Source organism: Lactuca sativa, chromosome 4 (assembly GCF_002870075.4).
Source record: "Lactuca sativa cultivar Salinas chromosome 4, Lsat_Salinas_v11, whole genome shotgun sequence".
Lineage (NCBI taxonomy): Eukaryota > Viridiplantae > Streptophyta > Magnoliopsida > Asterales > Asteraceae > Lactuca > Lactuca sativa.
This window is the reverse complement of record NC_056626.2, coordinates 51,990,554-52,016,328: the sequence shown is the minus strand read 5'-3', so window position 1 is coordinate 52,016,328 and position 25,775 is coordinate 51,990,554. Positions and strand designations below refer to the sequence as shown.

Below are 25,775 nucleotides of genomic sequence, written 5' to 3'. Positions count from 1 at the left end.
CCACCATAAAACCCATATGAAAGCCAATAGAATCACTCCAAGTCTATTGCTTTTATCCTTATTATCTTCATCCTTCTTCTGAATAGTTTGGAACATATCTTCGATGGTAACCTTGTTAGTTGGGAACTCATGAATCCACATATTAATAAGAGCGATAACTTCCTTATTTGTCGAACACTTAGGGGTTGTTTGGCAGGATCTAAATTTTTAAGATCTGAATTTTTAAGAGGTCTGAATTTTTAAGAGGGTCTGAAGTTTTAAGATCTGAATTTTTAACATGTTGTTTGGTTGGAACCTCTGAAATGTTGTGCTGAATTATCAAATGACCATTTTACCCTTGTTTATTATTTTTTGTTGAATTCAATGTTTTTGTTTATAAAATAATCGAACCAATTTCTTAAATAAATATAAACACATTACAAAAGAATATAAACAATGTACTCTTAAGATTATAATTATAAAACTAGGAAAGATCTTTATCAATACAAAATTAATAAAATAATGTATACAAATACAATCATATATGTTCTTGAACATGGGAATGGAAAAATGTTGCTATTCTAAAGACCATCATAACAACCAGAAATTAAACCAATTCAAGAATAATCATCTAATGACCACAATCTCTTACTTGCAAATCTATTGCTACATTCTTTTTGTACTTCAAAGTCTACACTTTTTGTGCTTCAAAGTCTTCACAGCTTCCTGAGCTCATGCCCCTCGGCCTCATGTATGCAGAAAAAAAACACCATAATGAAACTACACATAATAACATAAAAGATCACCATTTTCATTTTCATTTTCATCCCTAATTATATCAATTTCAAAATAGTAATTATTCCAAGAAATTAGGGGCAAAAAAATCAAGTATGAATACATTGTTCTTTCTCCTAAGCATTTCATCGAACAGGTTTTAGACCATACTGAACGGACACACATTAGGTAGAAAATGAGAAAACAACATCGACTCCAGCAAATTCAAAGAACAAAAAAAATCGATTCTACTAACATAATAAAACCATTTTCAGCGAAAAGGGATGAGTTTTAAGGTAAGAACAAAAAACCTTACCTTGATGGCTTTTTAATGGTTGCTGACGACGAGTTTGACAGAGCTGGATGGAAGCGTTGGCAATGCTGGTGGAGACGATGACTGATTGGTGGCGGAGTGTTAGCGGAGGGAAGAGGGAAGGTTGCGGAACACTTCTAAGGTTCTAAATTTCTAATCACTGGGGGACGATGATTATTGAGGAATGCCAAAGCACATAACTGTTGGTGGTGGTATCGGTGTCGTTACCGGCGTCGGCGTTGCTGGAGGAGGGAGGCAGGAGATGGTTGCAGATCGGAGGAGTATCATCGATGGAGTAGAAAGAAGTGAAGAGGGAAGGTTGTTGAAACGCTATTAGGGGCAAATAGGAATCTTTTTTTTTTTTTTTTTTAATTCAGACTTGGTTCTACATCTGAAAAAATAAGAGGCTTTTGTTAAATTAAGAGGCTTTTATTAAGATGTTACCAAACACACTTAATCTGAAAAAATAAGAGGATGCCTCTTAATTTTCCAATTAAGAGGCTACCAAACAGCCCCTTAGTAAACATATGGTTCTCCGTCTCCTCATAACTATGCCACAAAGGGTAATGCGTGTATCTGATTTGAGAGCTTCTCACTGCCAAATTCTCCAAGGTTGGTAAACAACCCAACCTTATTCTCCAAAACAGTACATTTGCTCTACTGGGAGTCGACTTGTTCCGGTAAGTATGATAATCCAAACGTTCAAGAGTGGCAATCTATAAGCTTTATCATGGAAGAAACTGTGAATTTCCTGTCATCTTCAAGGCCCAATTCCCAGGCTTCATCAGTTATGTAAAACATGTTTCTAAGATCTATATTTTCGAGGTCAAGAGCTTTATTGATGTTGTTGGTCGTCCCTTATGTTCCTCTTCTGTTTGCAGCTGACCGACAAAACCCAAGTTTCCTATCTTGGACCATGAATGGATTTTACTACATCGTGCCATAAAGATCCTTCCCCTTTCTTAAACAACCACCACTATTTTGAGAGGAGAGCTAGGTTAAGTGATTGAAGGCTTTCAATTCCAAGACCTCCATTAATATTCAAGTTTATGACCTTTTTCCATGCAACCAATGCAATTATTCTTTTATCCGTTTCACAGCCCACCCCCCCCCCCCCCCCCAAAAAAAAAAAAAAAAAAATTTGCATCGGATACTTTCTAGTTTATAGATGACTTTGGCAGGAACCTTGTAGAGCAGGAACATGTACGATCCCAAGTTCCATAGAACCGCTTTACAAAGCACTAATCTTCATCCAAAAGAGAGACAACGAGCTTTCCAATTTGAGAGTTTATTTTGAAAATTTTCAATTAGAGCTCTCTGGTTTAACATTCTCGACATACATCCATCAACCGACATTCCAAGGTAATAGAAAGGGAGAGTCCCTTCCTTACACCCTAAAAAGGTAGCCATATTCATCACCTCTTCCTTATGCATGCCAATACCCATAACTCTACACTTGGCGATGTTGATCTTTAAACCAAAACAAATATGAAAACATCTCAAAAGCCTCATAAGATTTAAGGCGTTTGATATATTCCATTCTCCAAGGAAAAGAGTATCGTCCGCAAACCGAAAGGTTGAAAGATTGGGACCATTATTGGTAAGGTTCACGCCTTTGTAAAGGCCTTTGTCCAAAGCTTCCGCCAAAGCAACTCGAAGCCCTTCTGTAGCAATAATAAATCGGGAGAGGGAAAGCGGGTCGCCTTGGCGTTGAATTGTTGTGTGGCAACCCTGTTAACTAAAGACTCTTAAAGAAGATATACAAGCGAGAACCCATTTTCTCCATTTCTCGCCAAACGTCATTTGTCTTATCACATCGTCTAGGTAGTTCCAATTTAGAGTATCAAATGCCTTCTCAAAATCAACCTTAAAATCAACATTTTTTTTTCTTAGCCCAAGTAATAGCCTCAGTGACCACCATCAGAGGTCCGTCAAGAATGCTTCTACCATTGACGAAAGCTGATTGCACCTTACTGATATCGAAGGCATTATATTTTTAAGTCGCTCGGCAAGACATTTAGATATAATTTAACTAACACTCCCAATAAGGTTTGTAGGATGGAAATCCGAGATGTTAAGAGGGTTATTACATTTAGGAATCAATGTGATAAATAATGCATTGCTACCGGTGTTCAAAACAGAGCGCTCTTCAAATTAACGAACAACCATGAAAATGTCTTCACCAATCTTGTCCCCACACCTTTTTATGAAGGCAAATGTAAACCCATCGGCCCATGCCCTGTCGTTTCCACAAACACAAACAACTTTTTCCACGATATAGTAACGCTTTTGAATTTTAATATTTATGTATCAAACTCAAATAAAAGTTTAAGCACAAATTTAAAAAAAAATTAAAACACACTAATTTCAATTGACATACAAATTGAAGTTGCAAAAAAGTGCCCACCAAATGATTATATAAATCTTGGATATTAAATATGATTATTACGTTATATAAATAAATTACTAAACGCAAATGAATGTAAAGAATAAGATAAATGTTACAATATAAAAGCCATAAAAAAGTTTATTTAAAAAAATTCGAAAGTTTGATGATAATTATAATTTTCATGCATAAACTTATTTCCTAATTGACTGTTATTTATTATATAAAATTTTAGTCAATAAAAAAATATTAGTTTTCAATAGCTGTTTTTTTATTAATAAAAAATAAAATAGAAGGTAATTATTAATTTAAAATACCTTCATAAAATAATAAAATAAAATAATAAAAAGAAAAAACTATTATTAAAAACAAAAAATTATTGGTAAATAAAAACAATTCAAAAGATTCAATGTGATCGGTTAATAATAGGCAATTAATTAATGCATAAGATTCTAATTAAACTCATGATCTTGACACGGTTAGTCCCAAACGGTTCATTTGACTACAAATACAAAGTGAGGGCGACTTAATCGTTTGGAGCAAGCTTAATCGTCTTCCTCTTCGCATCAACTTTTCCAAGATCTTAATTGTTTTCCTCCAAGAATAAATTAGATTGATTTCGAGAAATTGGTGATTGCGGGAAGAAGACGATGATGTTGGAGGGCAAGCTTCATGGCCGTTTTCCTTCTCATGCTCTCCATTTTTTTCTTCAGTTATCTATTCTACAAACCCACATTATTCCTACTCATAATTTCCATCCGATGATCAATTGCACTGTTCATCTAATCCCACCTAGCGTGCTGCTTCCCTTCTTGATCAAACGCTTCACTTGTCTCAGTAGCTTCTCGTCTTCCGTCTTTGTTACTTGAAACCGAAACCTCTCACCCCCAATATCAACTTCTCTGAAGCGAACACTTGAAATATTCTGTCGTCTGATCTCAGCAAATCAAACGTCCAGAATCTCGAAACAAAGCAGACAAATCAAGAATGATGTTCTTCGTGGTTTTCCCATATAATAGTGTATTCATCGACATCTCTGCTTTCACCCAAATCGACACCTTTCTCCTGCTCCTGCGCAGGCGATGGCCACAGTGGACAGAGGGTTTCTTTTTTTAGTCTGATTCCACTATTTGTTTCCTAAATTCACAATCTTGAGGTATTTTTGAACCCTGTTAGTTTTAATGTAACATTTATTTGAGGTGTGAAGTTCATCTGTTTCATTAAACTTACAATTTTATTAGGTTTGACCAGTTTTTTTAATTAGATTATGGATTCGGTTATGTATGAGTTATGTTTTGTGGTATGTGTTTGTAGGACCTGTCATCACATGTTATGGGAAAGAAAGAGAAGAAATTTTGTTTATATTCAGTTCTGGGTATGTTCTGTTGCTGTTATTTTTTTTTCAATCTGAATTATATCATTGTGATTGTAAGATACAACTGAGTGATACTAAATTCTTGTTGTAACTTCCCATTCTCTGTCATCCGAGTGATGGAACTACTCATGGAAGAAGACACACTCTGAACCACAATTCTCAGGGAGTATCATCATTGCTCTCACACACAAAGAACAAAAGCTTTTCTGTATATGAATGAATAATGATTCAGTCAAAAGTAGCAAAATAAACCAGAAAACAGCTGATGGATGAAATAGTTGGAGAAACTTATGAGAAGTGCAAGGTATTCATTGATGGATTTAAATATGGTAGACAAACCTGGAGTAATTAAAAACTGTTTGCTGAAAAACTTATTGATCATTTACTTTTGCAGGGTGCTTCCAATGGTAGTGGATAAGGCAAGGGTATTAAAGAAATAGTTTCAAGCAACAATGACACTTGTTTTGAAGGTGTCATTCTCATTCAGTTAGTTCTTTTTTTTGAATCCTCCAAATTCTGATGAGAACTACTATATCCATACTAGCAAGGTTCATTGTTAAACATTTTCTGTTTTGTTCATGTGTGATTGATTGTGTATTATTTTCATTTTTCAGATAAGAAACTCTCAATACCATGGTTTGAATAATGCTGGTGGATCCCTTGAACATGCCTTCATTGAGAAGCTTCTGTTATGGGTGTTTTATGAATGTCCAAAAGGTAGCTATTTATTTGCTTATAATCATCTGATAAGTGCTAATATTAGACTTCGAAAAACAAAAGCTGTGAATATATTTATTTAACTGTACAAGTTTTTTTCCGTTTATAATCACAGCTATGGTTTTAACTTTAGTATATGATATGATATGATGCACAGGGGTATTGATTGTCTGCTCTTCACAATGTCATTCAGGTTTTATTCAAGGTCATTGATTTTGCTCCTAACTGCTACAATCCACCTGAGTCGCTTGTTGACCGTTTTAACTGGTAAGTTTTTGGTGACAATTCTATGACCTTTATTATATTTACCTTTGATGACGTGTCAAATACATGCCATGTCACCTCACCAAAAACTTACCGGTTGGTTGAACTGAGAATAGAGCATTTGCCATGTCACCAAAACTCTATGATTCTTGGATGGAACAGGTGACTAAGCATCCTGTTCTGTTCTGAACTTGTTTCCTAATAATTAACTATTCTCATCTTATTTCTTCATTTTTAACTTCTTAATTTATATTAATTTCATTATTGTAAAACCAGGTGTCTACGCTATTTATATTTAATGACTGGTTTTCCACTATTCACAGTGGAAGTGGACAGAGGGTTTCTCTTTGCCAGTTTAATTCCACCATTTGTTTCCCAATTTCAGAATGTTGAGGTATTTTTGAATCCTTTTGGTTTTAATCTATTAACCGAATTACTAGAGGTGGGAAGTTCCTTTGTTGCATTAAACTTACACCTTTTGGTTTTGTAGTTTGTGTTTGTAGGAGCTGTCATCACATGTTATGGGAAAGACAGAGAAGAAAATTTCTTTTACCAAATAATATTCATATTAATTCTAAGGTATGTCATTTCCTGATGCTGTTATTCTTTTTCAATTTCAATTTTCTTTTATCAATTCTGTGATATATACTAAACATGTGTATATTTCCACTTTTATAGTGGGGATCCAGAAATAGCAAAATACTTTCATTTCTTATTCCAGGTATTTTCCACCACTCTATATTTTGTTGTGTGTCATAAATTCAGTGTTCATGTTCATGTCCTGCTGCTCTTATTCTTTTACAATTAGCATGGTGCTTTAATTTTATTTTGAAAAAACTTCCCATTAAGTCATTGTACATTCAAAAAACATCCGTTTTGCATTGAATGTTCATCAATGCATTTTATTTTTGAAAAAAAATCCGATTAAAGCATTCTTTTGTCCAAAACTTCCATTTTACGTTGATTTTTCAAAAATCATTTCATTTTCGGCATTGCACTTTCACTTTTTCTTTGTTTAACATCATTGAAACTTCACTTTTTTCATCTATGCATTTTATTTTGAAAAAAATCCAATTATAGCATAATCATCCCATTTTTAGCATTGTACTTTAACTTTTCTTTTTGTAACATCATTAAAATATCAAACTTCACTTTTCTTATCTATGCATCTTACATTGAAAAAAATTGCAATTCAAGCATTTTATTTTCAAAAACTTCCATTTTACATTGAATTTTCAAAAACCATTCTATTTCTAGTATTGTACTTTAACTTTTCTATCTGTAACATAATTAAAACATCACTCTTATTTTTTTCTCATCTATGCATTTTACTTTGAAAAAACTTGCAATTCAAGCATTTAACTTTCAAAAACTTCCATTTTACATTGAATTTTCAATAACCATCCTATTTTAGCATTGGACTTTAACTTTTCTTTCTGTAACATCATTGAAGCATCAAACTTGTCTTTTTTCTCATCGATGCATTTTACTTTAAAACTCTTCTAATTAAAGCATTCTACATTCATTAACGTCCATTTTATGTTGAGTTTTCAAAATATCATCCCATTTTTAGCATTGTACTTTAACTTTTCTTTCTATAACATCATTGAAACATCACAGTTTTTATTAATCTATGCATTTTACCTTGAAAAAAACTTCCAATTAAAGAATCCTACTCTAAAAACATGCATTTTACATTGAATTCAAAAATCAGCCCATTTTTAGCATTGTACTTTAACTTTTTATTAATCTTACGCCCAGCTAGCCTGCTGCTTCCCTCTTCTTTTCCCTTCTTGAAACAATGCTTCACTTAACTTCTCCTCTTCCGCCTTTTTTTTTCTTGAAACTGAAGCCTCTCACCCCAAATATCAACTTATACGCTCCAACCCCACTGAAGAGAAGACTTGAAACATTCTTTGGTTTGATCACAGCTAATCAAACGTCCAGAATCATGAAGCAAAGCAGAGAAATAATGAATGATTTTCATCCACTTTTTTCTTTGACATCTCTGCTTTCACCCAAATTGACGCCTCTCACAGGCGATGTCCATAGTGGACGGAGGGTTTCTTTGTGTTAGTCTGATTCCACTATTTGTTTCCCAATTTCACAATCTTGATGTATTTTTGAACCTTGTTGGTTTTAATTTAACATCTACTTGAGGTGTGAACTTGTTATGTTTCATTAAACTTACAGTTTTATTGGGTTTGACCTGTTTTTTTATTAGATCAGGGACCTGTCACATGTTATGGAAAAGTCAGAGAAGAAATTTTGTTTATATTTACTGCTGCTGTTATACTTTTTCAGCAAGATGCCAAGGAGTTGGTTCACGTTATGGTTAGTTTCAGATTATTTCCTTATTCTAATTTTCTATTTCATTCTTCTTTTTGAAGATTATAAAGTTTTGTGTAACATAAATTGTACAAAAAAAAAATTATAGAGATGTTGGCAGAATTGTCGAGGAGAGAGGGAGATGCAAACATAAAACCTGATCCGGATATCGATGTCTTCATGAAGGTAGCAGAATAATTTTTTTTTTGAATCTTTCATGATAGAAATTTAAAATCTTTATTGTTTTTCATTCAGGCTGCTGCTACTGAAGGTTAAGAAGGTAGCGTAGTCACAGATTATACTCTCAAGCTATTGGGATTTGGAACATCTCATCTCTTTTGAAGGACAGGGTTAGGAAGATTGAAGGAAACCCTGATTTCTGTTGCTTCATCTCTCAACAAAATACTGTAAATCAAGGTGAATTACCACATATATTATATATTATATATTATATACCAGGTTTGTTGTGTATAGATGTTTTTGTTTTGAGAGTATTTCACTATCTGTTTTGCTGATGCGTTTTATTTTGGTGGATAACATGCTGCATGCTGCTCCACTTCATTTCCCTGCTTCATCTCTCAACAAAAAACTGTAAATCAAGGTGAACTACCACATATTATTTACCAGGTTTGTTGTCTATATATGTTTTTGTATTTAGAGTATTCACTATCTGATTTGTTGATGCTTTTTAGATATTGTTCAAGAATCTTGATTTGGACATGAAGGCAGTTACTCCTTTTCTCTGCTGTTCCTTTGGTTGAAGATATGAATATGCTTTTTATTTTTTCTGTTTTCATTGCAACTGCCAACTAGATAATTAAAAACTGTTTGCTGAAAAACTTATTGATCCTTTACTTTTGCAGGGTGCTTCCAATGGTAATGGATAAGGCAAGGGTATTAAAGATATATATATTGTCCAGAAGAGTGTTTCACTAGCAATAATGGCACTTGTTTTAAAGGTGTCATTCTTCTTATTCAGTTAGTTCTTTTTTTTGAATCCTTCAAATTCTGATGAGAACTATATTCATACTAGCTTGAAATCTGTCTTATATTACTAGCAAGGTTCATTGTTAAACATTTTCTGTTTTGTTCATGTGTGATTGATTGTGTATTATTTTCATTTTTCAGATAATTAAGAAACTCTCAATACCATGGTTTGAATAATGCAAGTGAATCCCTTAAACATGCCATGCAACGTGTTATTGATGACAACCTTGAGTTGGGATGTGCATCAATTGAGAAGCTTCTGTTATGGGTGTTTTATGAATGTCCAAAAGGTAGCTATTTATTTGCTTATAATCGTTTGATAAGTGCTAATATTATTAGACTTCTAAAAACAAAAGCTGTGAATATATTTATTTAACTGTACAAGTTTTTTCCATTTATAATCACAGCTATGGTTTTAACTATTATATCAACACAGGGGCAACAACATAATCTTTTATCTCTCTTGTTGAAACACTGAAGATGAGTGATGCAAGAGTAGTATTCTCTGCTCTTCACAATGTCATTCAGACTTTATCCAATTGCTAGAATCCACCTGATTCGCTTGTTGACCGGTTTAACTGGTAACTTTTTGGTGACATGGTGTATGGTTGGTATGCATTTGATGACGTGTCAAATACATGCCATGCCACCTCACCAAAACTTACCGGTTGGTTAAACTGGGAATAGAGCATTTTTTCAGTGGAACCAAAACTCAATGAATAAGTATAATCATCTTATTACATCATTTTTAACTCCTTAAATTATCAATCTAATCATTATTAATTTCATTCTTGTAAAACCAGGTGTCCATGCCATTTAATGACTGGTTTTCCACTTTTCACAGCGGAAGTGGACAGATGGTTTCTCTTTGCCAGTTTAATTCCACCATTTGTTTCTCAATTTCAGAATGTTGAGGTATTTTTGAATCCTTTTGGTTTTAATCTATTAACCGAATTACTAGAGGTGGGAAGTTCCTTTGTTGCATTAAACTTACACTTTTATTGGGTTTGACCTATTTTTTTTATTAGATTAGGGATTCTGTTATGGAATACTATAATTGTAGGTTGTTTGTGCCTTTTTAATTTTCATGAACACAAACTAATGTTTTACTCTTTTTACAGGATGTTGCCACCTGAAACCATGGTGGGCCCCTTCAAACCCCAACCTCATCTGGAAACCAACATCTCCAAAAGTTAATTTCTTGAAACCAATTACATCAATATTTATCCGAATATATAGAAACCAATTTTGATAAGACTTGTTAGTTTTATATTCAAGAAAAAAGATTGCACTATTGCATTGTGTTTTCAGTTTTTCCTTTATTAAAGTTATGCTTCCAGAACTCTTATTTATTACAACATTTTAATTTAGAAAAGTTTATCCATTACATTGATTATGTACGGCTTTTGACTTATGTTTTGTGGTATGTGTTTGTATGAGCTGTCATCACATGTTATGGGAAAGACAGAGAAGAAATTTTCTTTTACCAATTATATTCATATTAAGTCCAAGGTATGTCTATGTCGTTTCCTGATGCTGTTATTCTTTTTCAATTTCAATTTTCTTTTACCACTTTGTGATACTAAACATATGTATATTTCCACTTTTATAGTGGGGATCCAGAAATAGTAAATTGCTTTCATTTCATACTCCAGGTATGTTTTACCACTAAACCACTCTATATTTTGTTGTGTGTCATAAATTCAGTATTCATGTTCATGTCCTGCTGCTCTTATTCTTTTACAATTAGCATGGTGCTTTAATTTTATTTTCAAAAAACTTCCCATTAAATCATTGTACATTCAAAAAACATCCGTTTTGCATTGAATGTTCATCAATGCATTTTATTTTTGAAAAAAAATCCAATTAAAGCATTCCAAAACTTCCATTTTACGTTGATTTTTCAAAAATCATTCCATTTTCAGCATTGCACTCACTTTTTCTTTGCTTAACATCATTGGAACTTCACTTTTTCATGTATGCATTTTATTTTGAAAAAAAATCCAATTATAGCATAATCATCCCATTTTTAGCATTGTACTTTAACTTTTCTTTCTATAACATCATTGAAACATCACAGTTTTTATTAATCTATGCATTTTACCTTGAAAAAAACTTCCAATTAAAGAATCCTACTCTAAAAACATGCATTTTACATGAATTCAAAAATCAGCCCATTTTTAGCATTGTACTTTAACTTTTTATTAATCTTATGCCCAGCTAGCCTGTTGCTTCCCTCTTCTTTTCCCTTCTTGAAACAACGCGTCACTTAACTTCTCCTCTTCCGCCTTTTTTTTTTCTTGAAATCGAAGCCTCTCACCCCAAATATCAACTTATACGCTCCAACCCCACTGAAGAGAAGACTTGAAATATTCTTTGGTTTGATCTCAGCTAATCGAACGTCCAGAATCTTGAAGCAAAGCAGAGAAATAACGAGTGATTTTCATCCTCTTTTTTCTTCGACATGTCTGCTTTCACCCAAATCGACGCCTCTCACAGGCGATGGTCCTTGTGGACGTAGGGTCAGTCTGATTCCACTATTTGTTTCCCAATTTCACAATCTTGATGTATTTTTGAACCTTGTTGGTTTTAATTTGTTATTTGGGAATGCAACAGGTTCTTCTAAGTTCTGAGCTCATACAGATAGGTTCTGAAGAGCGTTTATTGCTAATTATAGAGGTATATTTTGTTTCTCTTCATCTTCTTGACTTATATGGGATATATGATATCAACCACCTAATCCTTGGACTATGGGGATTCTTGGATTAGTTGCTGAAATACATGCAATGCCACATTTCAGTTCTTATGTTTTCAATTGAAGTATGTTTGAATCTATGTATGTGTAGCACATGTATAATTGTGATTTTGTACATATTCTCATGTTGGTTTTCCCTTTTAGATATTTTTCAAGAATCTTGATTTGGACATGAAGGACAGGGTTAGGAAAATTGAAGGAAACCCTGATTTCTGTTGCTTCATCTCAACAAAATACTGTAAATCAAGGTGAACTACCACATATATTATACACCAGGTTTGTTATGGTTTTGTTTCTAGAGTATTCAAGCTATTTCACTATCTGATTTTCTGGTGCCTTTTATTTTGGTGGACAGCATGCATTTCCCTACTGCTCCTTTGGTTGAAGATATGAATATGCTTTTATTTTTCTCTTTTTATTTGCTGAAAAACTTATTGATCCTTTACTTTTGCAGGGTGCTTCTAATGGTAGTGGATAAGGCAAGGGTATTAATGAAATAGTTTCTACTATAAATATTGTCGAGAAGAGTGTTTCAAGCAACAATGGCACTTGTTTTAAAGGTGTCATTCTCATTCAGTTAGTTCTTTTTTTTTTTTGAATCCTCCAAATTCTGATGAGAACTACTATATCCATACTAGCAAGGTTCATTGTTAAACATTTTCTGTTTTGTTCATGTGTGATTGATTGTGTATTATTTTCATTTTTCAGATAAGAAACTCTCAATACCATGGTTTGAATAATGCTGGTGGATCCCTTGAACATGCCTTCATTGAGAAGCTTCTGTTATGGGTGTTTTATGAATGTCCAAAAGGTAGCTATTTTTTTGCTTATAATCATCTGATAAGTGCTAATATTAGACTTCTAAAAACAAAAGCTGTGAATATATTTATTTCACTGTACAAGTTTTTCCATTTATAATCACAGCTATGGTTTTAACTATTATATCAACACAGGGGCAACAACATAATCTTTTATCTCTCTTGTTGAAACACTGAAGATGAGTGATGCAAGAGTAGTATTGTCTGCTCTTCACAATGTCATTCAGATTTTATCCAATTGCTAAAATCCACCTGAGTCACTTGTTGACTAGTTTAACTGGTAACTTTTTGGTGACATGGTGTCTAGTTGGTATGCATTTGATGACGTGTCAAATACATGTCATGCCATGTCACCTCACCAAAACTTACCGGTTGGTTGGTTAAACTGGGAATAGAATGTCACCAAAACTCTATGATTCTTTGATGGAACAGGTGACACAGCATCCTGTTCTTTTCTGAACGTGTTTCCTAATAATTAATTATTCTCATCTTACTACATCATTTTTAACTCCTTAATTTATATTAATTTCCCAGGTGTCTATGCTGTTTATATTTTAATGACTGGTTTTCCACTTTTCACAGTGGAATTGGACAGAGGGTTTCTTTTTGCCAGTTTGATTCAACCATTTGTTTCCCAATTTCACATTTACTTGAGGTATTTTTGAATCCTTTTGGTTTTAATTTAACTGACTTTTACTAGAGCTGTGAAGTGCCTACGTTTCATTAAACTTACACTTTTATTGGGCTTGTGACCTTTTTTTTTTATTAGATTAGGGATTCTGTTATGGAATACTATAATTGTAGGTTGTTTCTGCGTTTTTAATTTTCATGAACGCAAACTAATGTTTTACTCTTTTTTACAGGATGTTGCCACCTGAAACCATGGTGGGCCCCTTCAAACCCCAACCTCATCTGGAAACCAACATCTCCAAAGGTTAATTTCTTGAAACCAATTACATCAATATTTATCCAAATATATAGAAAGCAATTTTGATAAGACTTGTTAGTTTTATATTCAAGAAAAAAGATTGCACTATTGCATTGTGTTTTCAGTTTTTCCCTTGTTAAAGTTATGCTTCCAGAACTCTTATCTATGACCTTTATTATATTTACCTTTAATGACGTGTCAAATACTTGCCATGTCACCTCCCCAAAACTTACTGGTTGGTTAAACTAGGAATATAGCATTTTCCAGTGGAGCCAGTTTTCAAACAACCTAAAGAAAGAAAAGCTAATGGTATATGATTCTTTCTTGTTAATGTTATCCACTTTATGCTCTCTAACCTAATACTTATTCTCATCTTATTACATCATATTTCTTCATTTTTAAGACCTTAATTGATCAATCTAATCACTATTATTTCATTCTTGTAAAACCTTAGATTCTATGCTTTATTCGGTTTGACCTATTTTTATTTTTCTTTCGGTTATGGAATACAATTCTAGGTTGTTTCTGCCTTTTTTTTTTCATCAGACAAACTAATTTACTTTTTTTACAGGATGTTGCCACCTGAAACCATGGTGTTTTAAAAATTTAATCAATTACATCAATATGTATCCAAATATATATATAGAAAGCAATTTTGATAAGACATCTTAGTTTTATATTCAAGAAAAAAGATTGTACTATTGCATTGTGTTTTCAGTTTCTCCCTTATTAAAGTTATGCTTCCAGAACTCTTATTTATTACAACATTTTAATTTAATTTAAAAAAATTTACCCATTACATTGATTATGTATGACTTGTGTTTGTAGGAGCTATCATCACATGCTATGGGAAAGACAGAGAAGAAGTTTTCTGCCACCAATTATATTTATATTCAGTGCTGGGTATGTCATTCTTTTTGAATCATTGACAAAAATTGTGTGATACTAAACATGTGTATTTTTATAGTGGGGATCCAGAAATAGCAAAATGCTTTCATTTCATACTCCAGGTATGTTTTACCACTAAACCACTCTATATTTTGTTGTGTGTCATAAATTCAGTGTTCATGTTCATGTCCTGCTGCTCTTATTCTTTTACAATTAGCATGGTGCTTTAATTTTACTTTGAAAAAACTTCCCCGATTAAATCATTGTACATTAAAAAACATCCATTTTGCATTGAATTCTCATAAATCATCTTATTTTTAGCATCCTACTTTCACTTTTCTTTATCTAACATCAATGAAACATCAAGCTTCTCTTTTTCTCATCTATGCATTTTCCAATTAAAGCATTCTACATTCCAAATCGAACATTTTACAGTGAATTTTTGAAAATCATCCCGTTTTTAGCATTGCACTTTAACTTTTCTTTCTGTTACATCATTGAAACATCAAACTTTTTTTTTTCATCTATGCATTCTGTTTTCACTTTTCTTTCTATAAACATCACTGAAACGTCAAACTTCACTTTTGTCATCTATGCATTTTACTTTAAAAAAAAATTTACAATTCAAACATTGTACTTTCAAAAACTTCTATTTTACATTAAATCCTCAAAAATCATCTCATTTTTAGCATTGCACTTTAACTTTTTTATTTATGTAACATCTTTGAAACATTAAACTTCTCATTTCTCATCTATGCATTTTACTTTGAAAAAACTTCCAATCAAAGCATTTTATTTTCAAAAATTTCTATTTAACATTCGATTTTCAAAAATCATTCCTTTTTTAGTATTTTACTTTAACTTTTTTTTTATATGTAACATCATTGATACATCAAAATTTCCTTTTTCTCATCTACGCATTTTACTTTTAAAAAGCTTCCAATTAAAGCATTCTATTTTCAAAATTGTCTCATATACATTGAATTTTACAAAATCATCCTACTTTTAATATTATACTTCACATTTTTCGTTCAGTAGCTTTATTAAAACATCATACTTTTTTTTTCTCATCTATGCGTTTTACTTTGAAAAAACCTCCATTTAAAGTATTATATTTAAAAAAAAAAACTTCCATTTTACATTCGATTTTCAAAAATCATCCTATTTTTACCATTTTCCTTTTGCTTTTCTTTCTATAACATCATTGAAACATCAAACTTCTCATATCTCATCTATGTATTTTACTTTCAAAAAACTTCCAAATAAAGCATTCTACTTTAAAAAATATCCTATTTTTAGCAATGTACTTTACCTTTTTCTTTCTGTAACATCATTGAAGCATCAATTTTCTTTTTTTCTCATTTATGCATTTTACTTTGAAAAAACTTCTAGTTAAAGCATTCTAAGTTCAAACTTATGCACTTTACCTTTCTCTTTTTGTAACATCATTGATATATCAAACTTATTTTTTTTCTTATATATGCATTTTACTTTGAAAAGTCTTGAAATCAAACATTCTACTTTCAATTACTTCTTTTTTTACATTAAGCTTTCAAAAATCATCATTCTTTTAGCAATGTACTTTCACTTTGCTTTCTATAACACCATTGAAACATCAAACCTTTGTTTTTCTCATTTATGCATTTTATTTTGAAAAAACTTTCAACTAAATAATTTTTCTTTCAAAATCTTCCATTTTACATTGAATTTTAAAAATCATCCGATTTTTAACAATGTACTTTCGATTTTCTTTCTGTAACATCAATTAAACGTGAAACCTCTCTTTTTATCATTTTTGCATTTTATATTTAAAAAACTTCCAATTAAAACATTTTTCGTTGAATATCTTCAATTTTACACATTGATTTTTCAAAAATGATCAGATTTTTAACATTGTACTTTAGATTTTCTTTATATAACTTCATTGAAACATCAAACTTCTCATTTCTCATCTACGCATTTTACTTTGAAAAAACTTTCAATTAAAGCATTCTCCTTTTAAAATTATCATGTTTTTAGCATTATACTTTAACTTTTTCTTTCTGTAAAATCAGTGAAACATCAAACTTCTCTTTTTCTCATCTATGCACTTTACTTTGAAAGAACATCCTATTAAAGCATTCTACTATCAAAAACACCCATTTGCATTGAATTTTTAAAAATTCAACCCATTTTTTGCATTGTACTTTTTCTTTCTGTTTTTCTAATCTATGCATTCAACTTTCAAAAACATCCTGTAGACAATAAATTTTTAAAAATCATCCCATTTTATAACATTCTACTTTCAGTTTCTTATTACTGTTAACACATTGCATTTTCAAAAATCATCCTATTGTTAGCATTGCACTCTCATCTATGCATTTTACTTTGAAAATACTTACAGTTAAAGCATTATACTCTCAAAAACTTCCATTTTATATTGAATTTCTTAAAACCATCACAAATTTAGCATTATAGTTTACCTTTTTCTTTCTATAACATCATTGAAACATCAAACATCTCTTTTTCTCATTTATGCATTTTACATTGAAAAAAACTTCCAATTAAAGCATTCTACATTCAAAAACTTTCATTTTACATTCAATTTTCAAAAATCATCCAATTTTTAGAATTGTAAGTTACATTTTTGAAACATCTAATATCTTTTATCTCTCATCTATGCATTTTACATTGAAAAAACTTACAATTAAAACATTGCACTCTCAAAAACTTCCATTTTACATTGAATTTATAAAAATCATCAAAAATTTAGCTTTATACTTTTAACATTTTCTTTCTATAACATCATTGTGACATCAAACATTTTTTTTTCTCATTCATGCATTTTACAGTGAATAAACTTTCAAATAAAGCATTCTACATTCAAAAACTTTCATTTTACATTCAATTTTCAAAAAGTATACCATTTTTAGAATTGTACATTACATTTTTCTTTTTGTAACATCTTTGAAACATCAGCCATCTTTTTTTCTCATCTATGCATTTTACTTTGAAAAAACTTACAATTAAAGCATTATACTCAAAAATTTTCATTTCAATCTGATTTTTTAAAAATCATGGCAACTTTTGCATTATACTTTAGCTTTTTCTTTCTATAACATCATTGAAAGATCAAACATCACTTTTTCTCATTTATGCATTTTACATTGAAGAACATTCCAATTAAAGTATTCTACAATAAAATACTTACATTTTGCATTCAATTTTCAAAAATCATGCCATTTTTAGAATTGTACTTTACATTTTTCTTTCGGAATCATTTTTGAAACATCAAACATCTTTTTTTCTCATCTACGCATTTTTACTTTGAAAAAACTTACAATTAAAACATTCGACTCTCAAAAACATCCATTTTGAATTAAATTTTTAAAAATCATCACAAATTTAGCGTTTTACTTTACCTTTTTCTTTCTATAACTTCATTGAAACATCAAACATCTCTTTTTCTCATTTATGCATTTAACATTGAAAAAAAAATGTGTATATTTCCACTTTCATAGTGGGGATCCAGAAATAGCAAATTGCTTTCATTTCATACTCCAGGTATGTTTTACCACTAAACCACTCTATATTTTGTTGTGTGTCATAAATTCAATGTTCATGTTCATGTCCTGCTGCTCTTATTCTTTTACAATTAGCATGGTGCTTTAATTTTATTTTGAAAAAACTTCCCATTAAATCATTGTACATTCAAAAAACACATCCGTTTTGCATTAAATTCTCATAAATCATCCCATTTTTAGCATTCTACTTTAACATTTCTTTATCTAACATCAATGAAACATCAAACTTCACTTTTCTCTCCTATGCATTTTACTTCTGAAAAAATTTCCAATTAAAGCATTTTTTGTCCAAAACTTCCATTTTACATTGATTTTTCAAAAATCATTCCATTTTCAGCATTGCACTTTTCACTTTTTCTTTGAATAACATCATTGAAACTTTACTTTTCTCATCTATGCATTTTATTTTGAAAAAAAAATTGTACTTTAATTTTTCTTTTTGTGACATCATTAAAACATCAAACTTCTCTTTTCTTATCTATGCATTTTACTTTGAAAAAACTTCTAAATAAAGCATTTTATTTTCAGAATTTTCTATTTACACTGAATTTTAAAAAATCATCACATTTTTAACATTGTACTTTACCTTTTTCTATGTGTAACATCATTGAAACATCACTCTTATTTTTTTTTCTCATCTATGCATTTACATTGAAAAAACTTGCAATTCAAGCGTTCTACTTTCAAAAACTTGCAATTTACATTGAATTTTCAAAAACCATCCTATTTTTAGAATAGTAATTAATCTTTTTTTATGTAACATCATTAAAACATCAAACTTCTTTTTCTCTCATTGATGCATTATATATACTATGAAAAAACTTCCAATTCAGGCATTCTACTTTCAAAATCTTTCATTTTACGATGTATTTTAAAAAATCATCCCCCCCCCCTCTTTTTTTTTCTTTTTGTAACATCATTGAAACATCTCATCTATGCATATTCCTTTGAAAAAACTTCCAATAACAGCTTTTATTTTCAAAAATGTCGATTTTACACTGAATTTTAAAAAATTATCCCATTTTTTAGCATTGTGCTCTAACTTGTTTCTTTCAACATCATTGAAACATTAAACTTTTTTTTTCTCATCTATGCAATTTACTTTGAAGAAAAATTACAATTGAAGCATTCTACTTTCAAAAACATCGATTTCACATTCAATTTTCAAAGAACATCCCATTTTTAGCATCGGACTTTAACTTTTTCTCTATGCATCATTGAAACATCAAACTTCTCTTTTTCTCATCTACTCATTTTACTTTGAAAAAAACTTACAACCAAAGCATTCTACTTTCAAAAACTTCCATTTTACATTTGATTTTGAAAAATCATTCAATTTTTAACATTGCACTTTAAATTTTTCTTTATGTAACATTTTTGGTACATCAAACTTGTCATTTCTCATCTATGCAGTGTATTTTGAAAAAAAACTTACAATCAAAGCATCCTACTTTTAAAAACTTCCATTTTACATCGAATTTTTAAAAATCATCTCATTTTTAGCGTTGCATTTTAACTTTTTCTTTTTTGTAAATGAAACATCAAACTTCTTTTTTTTTTCTCATCTTTACATTTTACTTTGAAAAAACTTTCAATTAAAGCATTCTATTTTCAAAAACTTCCATTTTACATTTAATTTTCGTAGATCATCCCATTTTTAGCATTATACCTTAACTTTTTCTCATGTATGCATTTTACTTTGCAGAAAAACTTACAATTAAAGCATTGTACTTTCAAAAACTTCCATTTCACATTCAATTTTCAAAAATAATCCTATTTTTAGCATTGCACTTTAACTTTTTATTTATGTAACATCTTTGAAACATTAAACTTCTCATTTCTCATCTATGCATTTTACTTTGAAAAAACTTTTCAATTTTCAAAAATCATTCCGTTTTTAGTATCTTGCTTTAACTTTTTTTTATGTAACATCACTGAAACATCAAACTTTTTTTTCTCATCTACGCATTTTACTTTGAAAAAAACCTACAACTAAAGCATTCTATAGTTAGAACCTTCAATTTCACATTCAATTTTAAAAAATCATCCATTTTTTAGCATTGCACTTTAAAATTTTCATTATGTAACATCATTGAAACATCAAACTTTTGTTGTTCTTATCTATGCATTTTACTTTGAAAAAATCTTACATTTAAAGCATTCTACTTTTAAAAACTTCCATGTGACATTCAATTTTCCTAAATCATTCCATTTTTAGCATTGCACTTTAACTTTTTCTCTTGTATTCATTTTACATTCAAAAGAGCTTACAATTAAAGCATTTTATTTATAAAAACTTCCATTTTACATTCAATTTTAAAAAATCATTTCATTTTTAACATCGCACTTTAACTTTTTCTTTATGTAACATCTATGAAACATCAAACTTCTCATTTCTCATGTATGCGTTTTAGTTTTAAAAAACTTTCAATCAAAACATTTTATTTTCAAAAACTTCCATTTGACATTCGATTTTAAAAATATCCCATTTTTAGCATTTCACTTCAACTTATTTCTTTCTATAACATCATTGAAACATCAAACTTTCTTTTTCTCATCTATGCATTTTTACTTTGAAAAAAATTCCAATTAAAACATTTTATTTTCAAAAACTTCCATTTTACTTTTGATTTTCAAAAGTCATCCAATTTTTATCATTGCACTTTAAACTTTTCTTTATGTAACATCTTTCAAAAATCGAAATTCTCATGTTCTCATCTATGAATTTTACTTTGAAAAACTTTCAATCAAAGCATTTATTTTCAAAAACTTCCATTTAGATTCGATTTTAAGATTTCTCTCATTTTTTAGCACTGTACGTTAACTTTTTCTCATGTATGCATTTTACTTTGAAAAATACTTACAATTAAAGAACTATACTTTCAAAAACTTCAATTTCACATTCAATCTTCAAAAACCATCCCATTTTTAGCATTACACTTTAACTTTTTCTTTATGCAACATCTTTGAAACATCATTCTTTTTTTTTTCTTAAATTTCTTAAAATACTTACAGTTAAAGCATTATACTCTTAAAAACTTGCAATTTACATTAAATTTCTTAAAATCATCACAAATTTGGCATTATACTTTACCTTTTTCTTTCTATAACATCATTGAAACATCAAACATCTCTTTTTCTCACTAAAAAAAGTTCCAATCAAAGCACTCTACATTCAAAAACTTTCATTTTACATTTAATTTTCAAAAATCATCCCATTTTAGAATTGTTCATTACATTTTTCTTTTTGTAACATCTTTGAAACATCAAAACATCTTTTTTTTCTCATTTATTTTTACTTTGAAAAAACTTACAACTAAAGCATTCGACTCTGAAAAACTTCCATTTTAAATTGAAATTTTAAAAATCTACACATTTTTATTACATCATTAAAACATCAAACATCTCTTTTTCTCATTGAAAAAAGTTCTGTTTAAAGCATTCTACATTCAAAAACTTCCATTTTACATTCATTTTTCAAAAATCATCCCATTTTTAGAATTGCTCATTACATTTTTCTTTCTGTAACATTTTTGAAACATCAAACATCTCTTTTTCTCATTTATGCATTTAACATTGAAAAAACTTCCAGTTAAAGCATTTTACATTCAAATACTTCCGTTTTACATTCAATTTTCAAAAATCATCCCATTTTTAGGACTATATTTTAAGTTTCCTTTCTGTAACATCATTGACACATCAAACATCTTTTTTTTTCTCATCTATGCGTTTTACTTTGAAATTTTTTCAAATCGAAGCATTCTACTTTCAAAATCGTCCATTTTACGTTGATATTTCAAAAATCAACCCATTTTTAGCATTGTACTTTCTTTAACATAATTGAAACATCAAACCTTTTTTATCATCTATGCATTTTGCTTTGAAAAAACTTGCATTTTAAGCATTCTACTTTGATAAACTTCCATTTTACATTCAATTTTTAAAAACCATCATATTTTTAGGATTGTACTTTAACTCTTCTTTGTGTAACATAATTGAAACATCAAACTTCTTTTTCTCATCTCTATATTTTACTTTAAAAAAACTTAGAATTAAAGCATTCTACTTTCAAAAACTTCCATTTTACATTTAGTTTTCAAAAAACATCCCTTTTTAGCACTTATCTTGAACTTTTCTTTCTGTAACATCATTGAAACATTAAACGTTTTTTTTCTCATCTATGTATTTTACTTTAAAAAATCTTACGATTAAAACATTCTACTTTTAAGAATTTTCCACTTTACATTAATTTTTTTAAAATCATCACATTTCTAGCATTGTACTTTAACTTATTCTTTATGTAGCATTGTTAAATCATCAAACCTCTTTTTCTCATCTATGCATTTTACTTTGAAAAAACCTCTCGTAAAAGCATTCTAAGTTCAAACTTATGTCCTTTACTTTTCTCTTTCTGTAACATCATTGATATATCGAACTTATTTTTTTTCTTATATATGCATTTTACTTTGAAAAAACTTGAAATCAAACATTCTACTTTCAAATATTTTATTTTACATTAAATTTTCAAAAATCATCATATTGTTGGCATTGTACTTTCACTTTTCTTTCTGAAACAATGAAACATCAAACCTCTCTTTTTCTCATCTATGCATTTTATTTTGAAAAGACTTGCAATTAAAACATTTTTCTTTCAAAATCTTTCATTTTACATTGAATTTTCAAAAATCATCTGGTTTTTAACAATGTACTATCGATTTTCTTTCTGTAACATCATTGAAACGTGAAACCTCTTTTTTCTCATCTTTGCATTTTATTTTTAAAAAAACTTCCAATTAAAACCTTTTTCGTTGAATATCTTCCATTTTACACATTTGATTTTTCAAAAATCATATGATTTTTAACATTATACTTTCGATTTTCTTTCTATAACATCATTGAAACATCAAACTTCTCATTTCTCATGTATGCATTTTACTATGAAAAAACTACCAATAAAGCATTTTAGTTTCAATAACTTTCATTTTACATTCAATTTTCAAAAATCTTCCCATTTATTGCACTTTACTTTAACTTTTCTTTCTGTAACGTCATTGAAACATCAAACCTCTCTTTTTCTCATCTATGAATTTTACTTTAAAAGAACTTCCCATTGAAGCATTGGACTATCAAAAACTTCCATTTACATTGATTTTTTAAAAATCAACCAATTTTTTTGCATTATACTATAACTTTTCTTTCTGTAACATCATATTTTTTTTCCTCATCTATGCATTTTACTTTGAAAAACCTCCATATTAACCATTCTACTTTCAAAAACTTTCATTTTACCTTGAATTTTTAAAAATATCTCATTTTTAGCATTGTACTTTAACCTTTCTTTCTATAACGTCATTGAAAAATCAAACTTCTCTTTTTCTCATCTATGCATCTTACTTTAAAAAAAAGTCCTATTTAATGCATTCTACTTTCGAAAACATCCATTTTAAATTAAATTTTTAAAAATCATCCAATTTTGTAACATTCTACTTTCAGTTTTCTTATATGCATTTTACTTTTAATTAACATGAACCAATCAAGGGATGCTAAGAATGTACAGATGATAATAAGATATATTTAGACAAGAAAGATGAAATATGTATTACATGTGAAATGACCGATATATTAGGTATCCCATGATTATGTTCTGTCATAACAATAACATCGCAAAAAGATTAATGACAACAAGATTGGATATTCTTACTAATAAGTACCATTTAAATATTTAAGCATGTCTTTTTGTTAGAGGATATAATTAGTATGATGAGGTTAAGTATGGATAAAAGGTGTTGAGACTTGGGTGTCATAATTATAATAATTAGACAAGAGAAGTATGAATCTTCTACTTTGATGTTAAATACTTCATAGAAAAAGTATGAGCTGGATTTAAGTCACAATGTCATGAGATATAAAGATCATTTAAGGTATGAATGATAATACATGATACATATATGGACACTGTTAATATTTTGTTTTCTTATTATTACCATATTGCATTTTTAGAACTTCTCCCATTTTTAGCATTTTACTTTCACTTGTCTTCTATAACATTGAAAAATAATCCAACATTCTACTTTCAAAGGTCATTCCATTTTTATTATTGTGATTTCACTTTCCATTGTGTTACAACATTGAAACATCATAAATTTTTTTATCTATGCAGTATACTTTGAAAAATCATCTATCTTAAAGCATTTCACTTTTAGATTTTATATATCAACACATTGCATTTTTAAAAATCATCATATTTTTAGCATTGTGCTTTCACTTTCCTTTTTGTTACAACATTGAAACCTTACACGTTTTTATTTTTTTTATTTTTATTTATATATAATCTATGTAGGTTACTTTGACAAATCATTAAAGTATAGCATTTTACTTATAGTTTTCTTATTATTAGCACATTGCATTTTCAAAAATCATCTATGTAGTTTACTATGAAAATCTTGCAATTATAAAATTCTACTTTTTTTTTAAAATTATGAACACATTGCATATGAAAAAATTGTCCCATTTTTAACATTGTACTTTCAGTTTTCTTTTTGTTATGACATTGAAATAGCAAACTTCTTTTTCCTCATCTGTTCATTTTTAGAATTGTACTTTCACTTTTCTTTCTGTTATAAGGTTGAAACATCAAACTTCTTTTTTCTCATCTATGCATTTTATTTTGAGAAATCTTCCACATATAGCATTCTACTTTCACCTTTCTTATTATGAGAATTTCACATTTCAAAATTGGGAGATCTTCGATAAAGTTTCAATAATTTGGGTGAGTTTACGGTTTACGGTTTAATCTGAACTTTTATTTTTTCAACAGATAAGTTCTGGATATTTTATATTTTATCAAAATTAATGAAACAGTCCTTATTGTTTTTTGAAGAGAAATGACAAATTATTGCATAAAATTAGATAATCAAGACTTTTCTGTTTAAAAAATAAATGTTAAGATTATATTGTAAACTGACTCAAATATTGGGACTTTATCGGAGATTTTCCTTCAAAATTCATTCCTATATTAGCTTTGTACTTTCAGTTTTTTCTCTTTTACAACATTATAACATCGAAATTTGAAAATTCATTCTATTGTACATTGCATTTTTAAAAATTGTCCAATTTTTAGTGTTGTACTTACATTTTTCTTTCTGTTACAACTTACAACATTGAAACATCAAACTTTGTTTTTTTCTTGTCTATGCATTTTACTTTGAAATAAACAACCACCAATGTAAAGGATGCTAAGAATGAACGGACGGCAAAAAGTTTATTTAGAAATTTTATTATTAGTGGATATTTAGTGTAAGGATATGGATTATAGCCTTTTTGTAGGAATACAATAGGATTAGAATGATTGACAAGAAAGATAAAATATGTGTTACAAGTGAAATGACCAATGTTTTAAGTAACCCGTGATTATGTTCTATCATGTTAATAACATCGCAAACAGATAAATAACAATATTGGATCTTTGTAATAATAAGTACCATTTGATTATTCAAGCATCATATATGTATATGTGCTTTGAGGACCTAATCAACATGGTTAGCATGATGAGGTGCAAAATGGATAATAGGTGTTAATTTTAGACTTTATCTCGTAATGATCTAGTAATATGATGAATTATAGACATATGATATATACATTAAGGAAAAGAAGGATATTAGAATGTTAAGTCTATGAATAAATCATAAAGTGATCTTAGC

At 29.5% G+C, this 25,775-nt stretch overlaps 1 protein-coding gene and 2 long non-coding RNA genes across 42 annotated transcripts in view; 2 read left to right on the top strand and 1 right to left on the bottom strand.

Annotated features, from left to right (window-relative positions):
• Window positions 1–455: 455 nt before the first annotated feature.
• LOC122197290 (uncharacterized) lies at window positions 456–2,168 on the bottom strand. Its single transcript, XR_006190299.2, has 2 exons — window positions 1,070–2,168; window positions 456–759 (listed from the first exon to the last, which is right to left on the bottom strand). It is a non-coding gene; the product is annotated as an uncharacterized LOC122197290 (long non-coding RNA).
• Window positions 2,169–3,938: 1,770 nt separating this feature from the next.
• On the top strand, window positions 3,939–11,609 carry LOC128125931 (uncharacterized). 20 transcript variants are annotated; one of them, XR_008231477.1, is made up of 19 exons: window positions 3,939–4,608; window positions 4,767–4,827; window positions 4,942–5,131; window positions 5,222–5,297; window positions 5,442–5,544; window positions 5,738–5,811; window positions 6,085–6,202; window positions 6,299–6,387; window positions 6,487–6,529; window positions 8,033–8,142; window positions 8,246–8,322; window positions 8,392–8,763; window positions 8,829–9,095; window positions 9,265–9,413; window positions 9,531–9,846; window positions 9,927–10,038; window positions 10,245–10,635; window positions 10,736–10,778; window positions 11,515–11,609. It is a non-coding gene; the product is annotated as an uncharacterized LOC128125931 (long non-coding RNA). The 20 variants fall into 20 exon arrangements; XR_008231471.1 differs by having other exon boundaries at window positions 3,940–4,608; window positions 9,560–9,846; XR_008231488.1 differs by lacking the exon at window positions 9,531–9,846 and adding an exon at window positions 5,925–5,970 and having other exon boundaries at window positions 3,940–4,608; window positions 6,132–6,202; window positions 6,312–6,387.
• Window positions 11,610–11,756: 147 nt separating this feature from the next.
• Window positions 11,757–25,775, top strand: part of LOC122197288 (uncharacterized) — a 33,483-nt gene continuing 19,464 nt past the window's right edge. For 10 of the 21 annotated variants that reach the window (XR_008231467.1, XR_008231465.1, XR_008231466.1 and 7 more), the window contains exons 1-8: window positions 11,757–11,802; window positions 12,023–12,154; window positions 12,333–12,438; window positions 12,587–12,689; window positions 13,231–13,351; window positions 13,560–13,630; window positions 14,453–14,527; window positions 14,603–14,634. Coding sequence is in view for 16 of the 21 variants with exons in the window: in XM_052770227.1 (XP_052626187.1) it covers window positions 12,421–12,438; window positions 12,587–12,689; window positions 13,231–13,351; window positions 13,560–13,630; window positions 14,453–14,527; window positions 14,603–14,634 (420 nt within the window). In the remaining 5 variants the exon portion in view is untranslated. Of the gene's footprint in view, window positions 11,803–12,022; window positions 12,155–12,233; window positions 12,259–12,332; window positions 12,439–12,586; window positions 12,690–12,831; window positions 13,129–13,230; window positions 13,352–13,559; window positions 13,631–14,452; window positions 14,635–23,613; window positions 25,772–25,775 lie in introns of those variants that run through there. The other 11 variants (XR_008231468.1, XM_052770234.1, XM_052770232.1 and 8 more) reach the window with 7 other exon arrangements.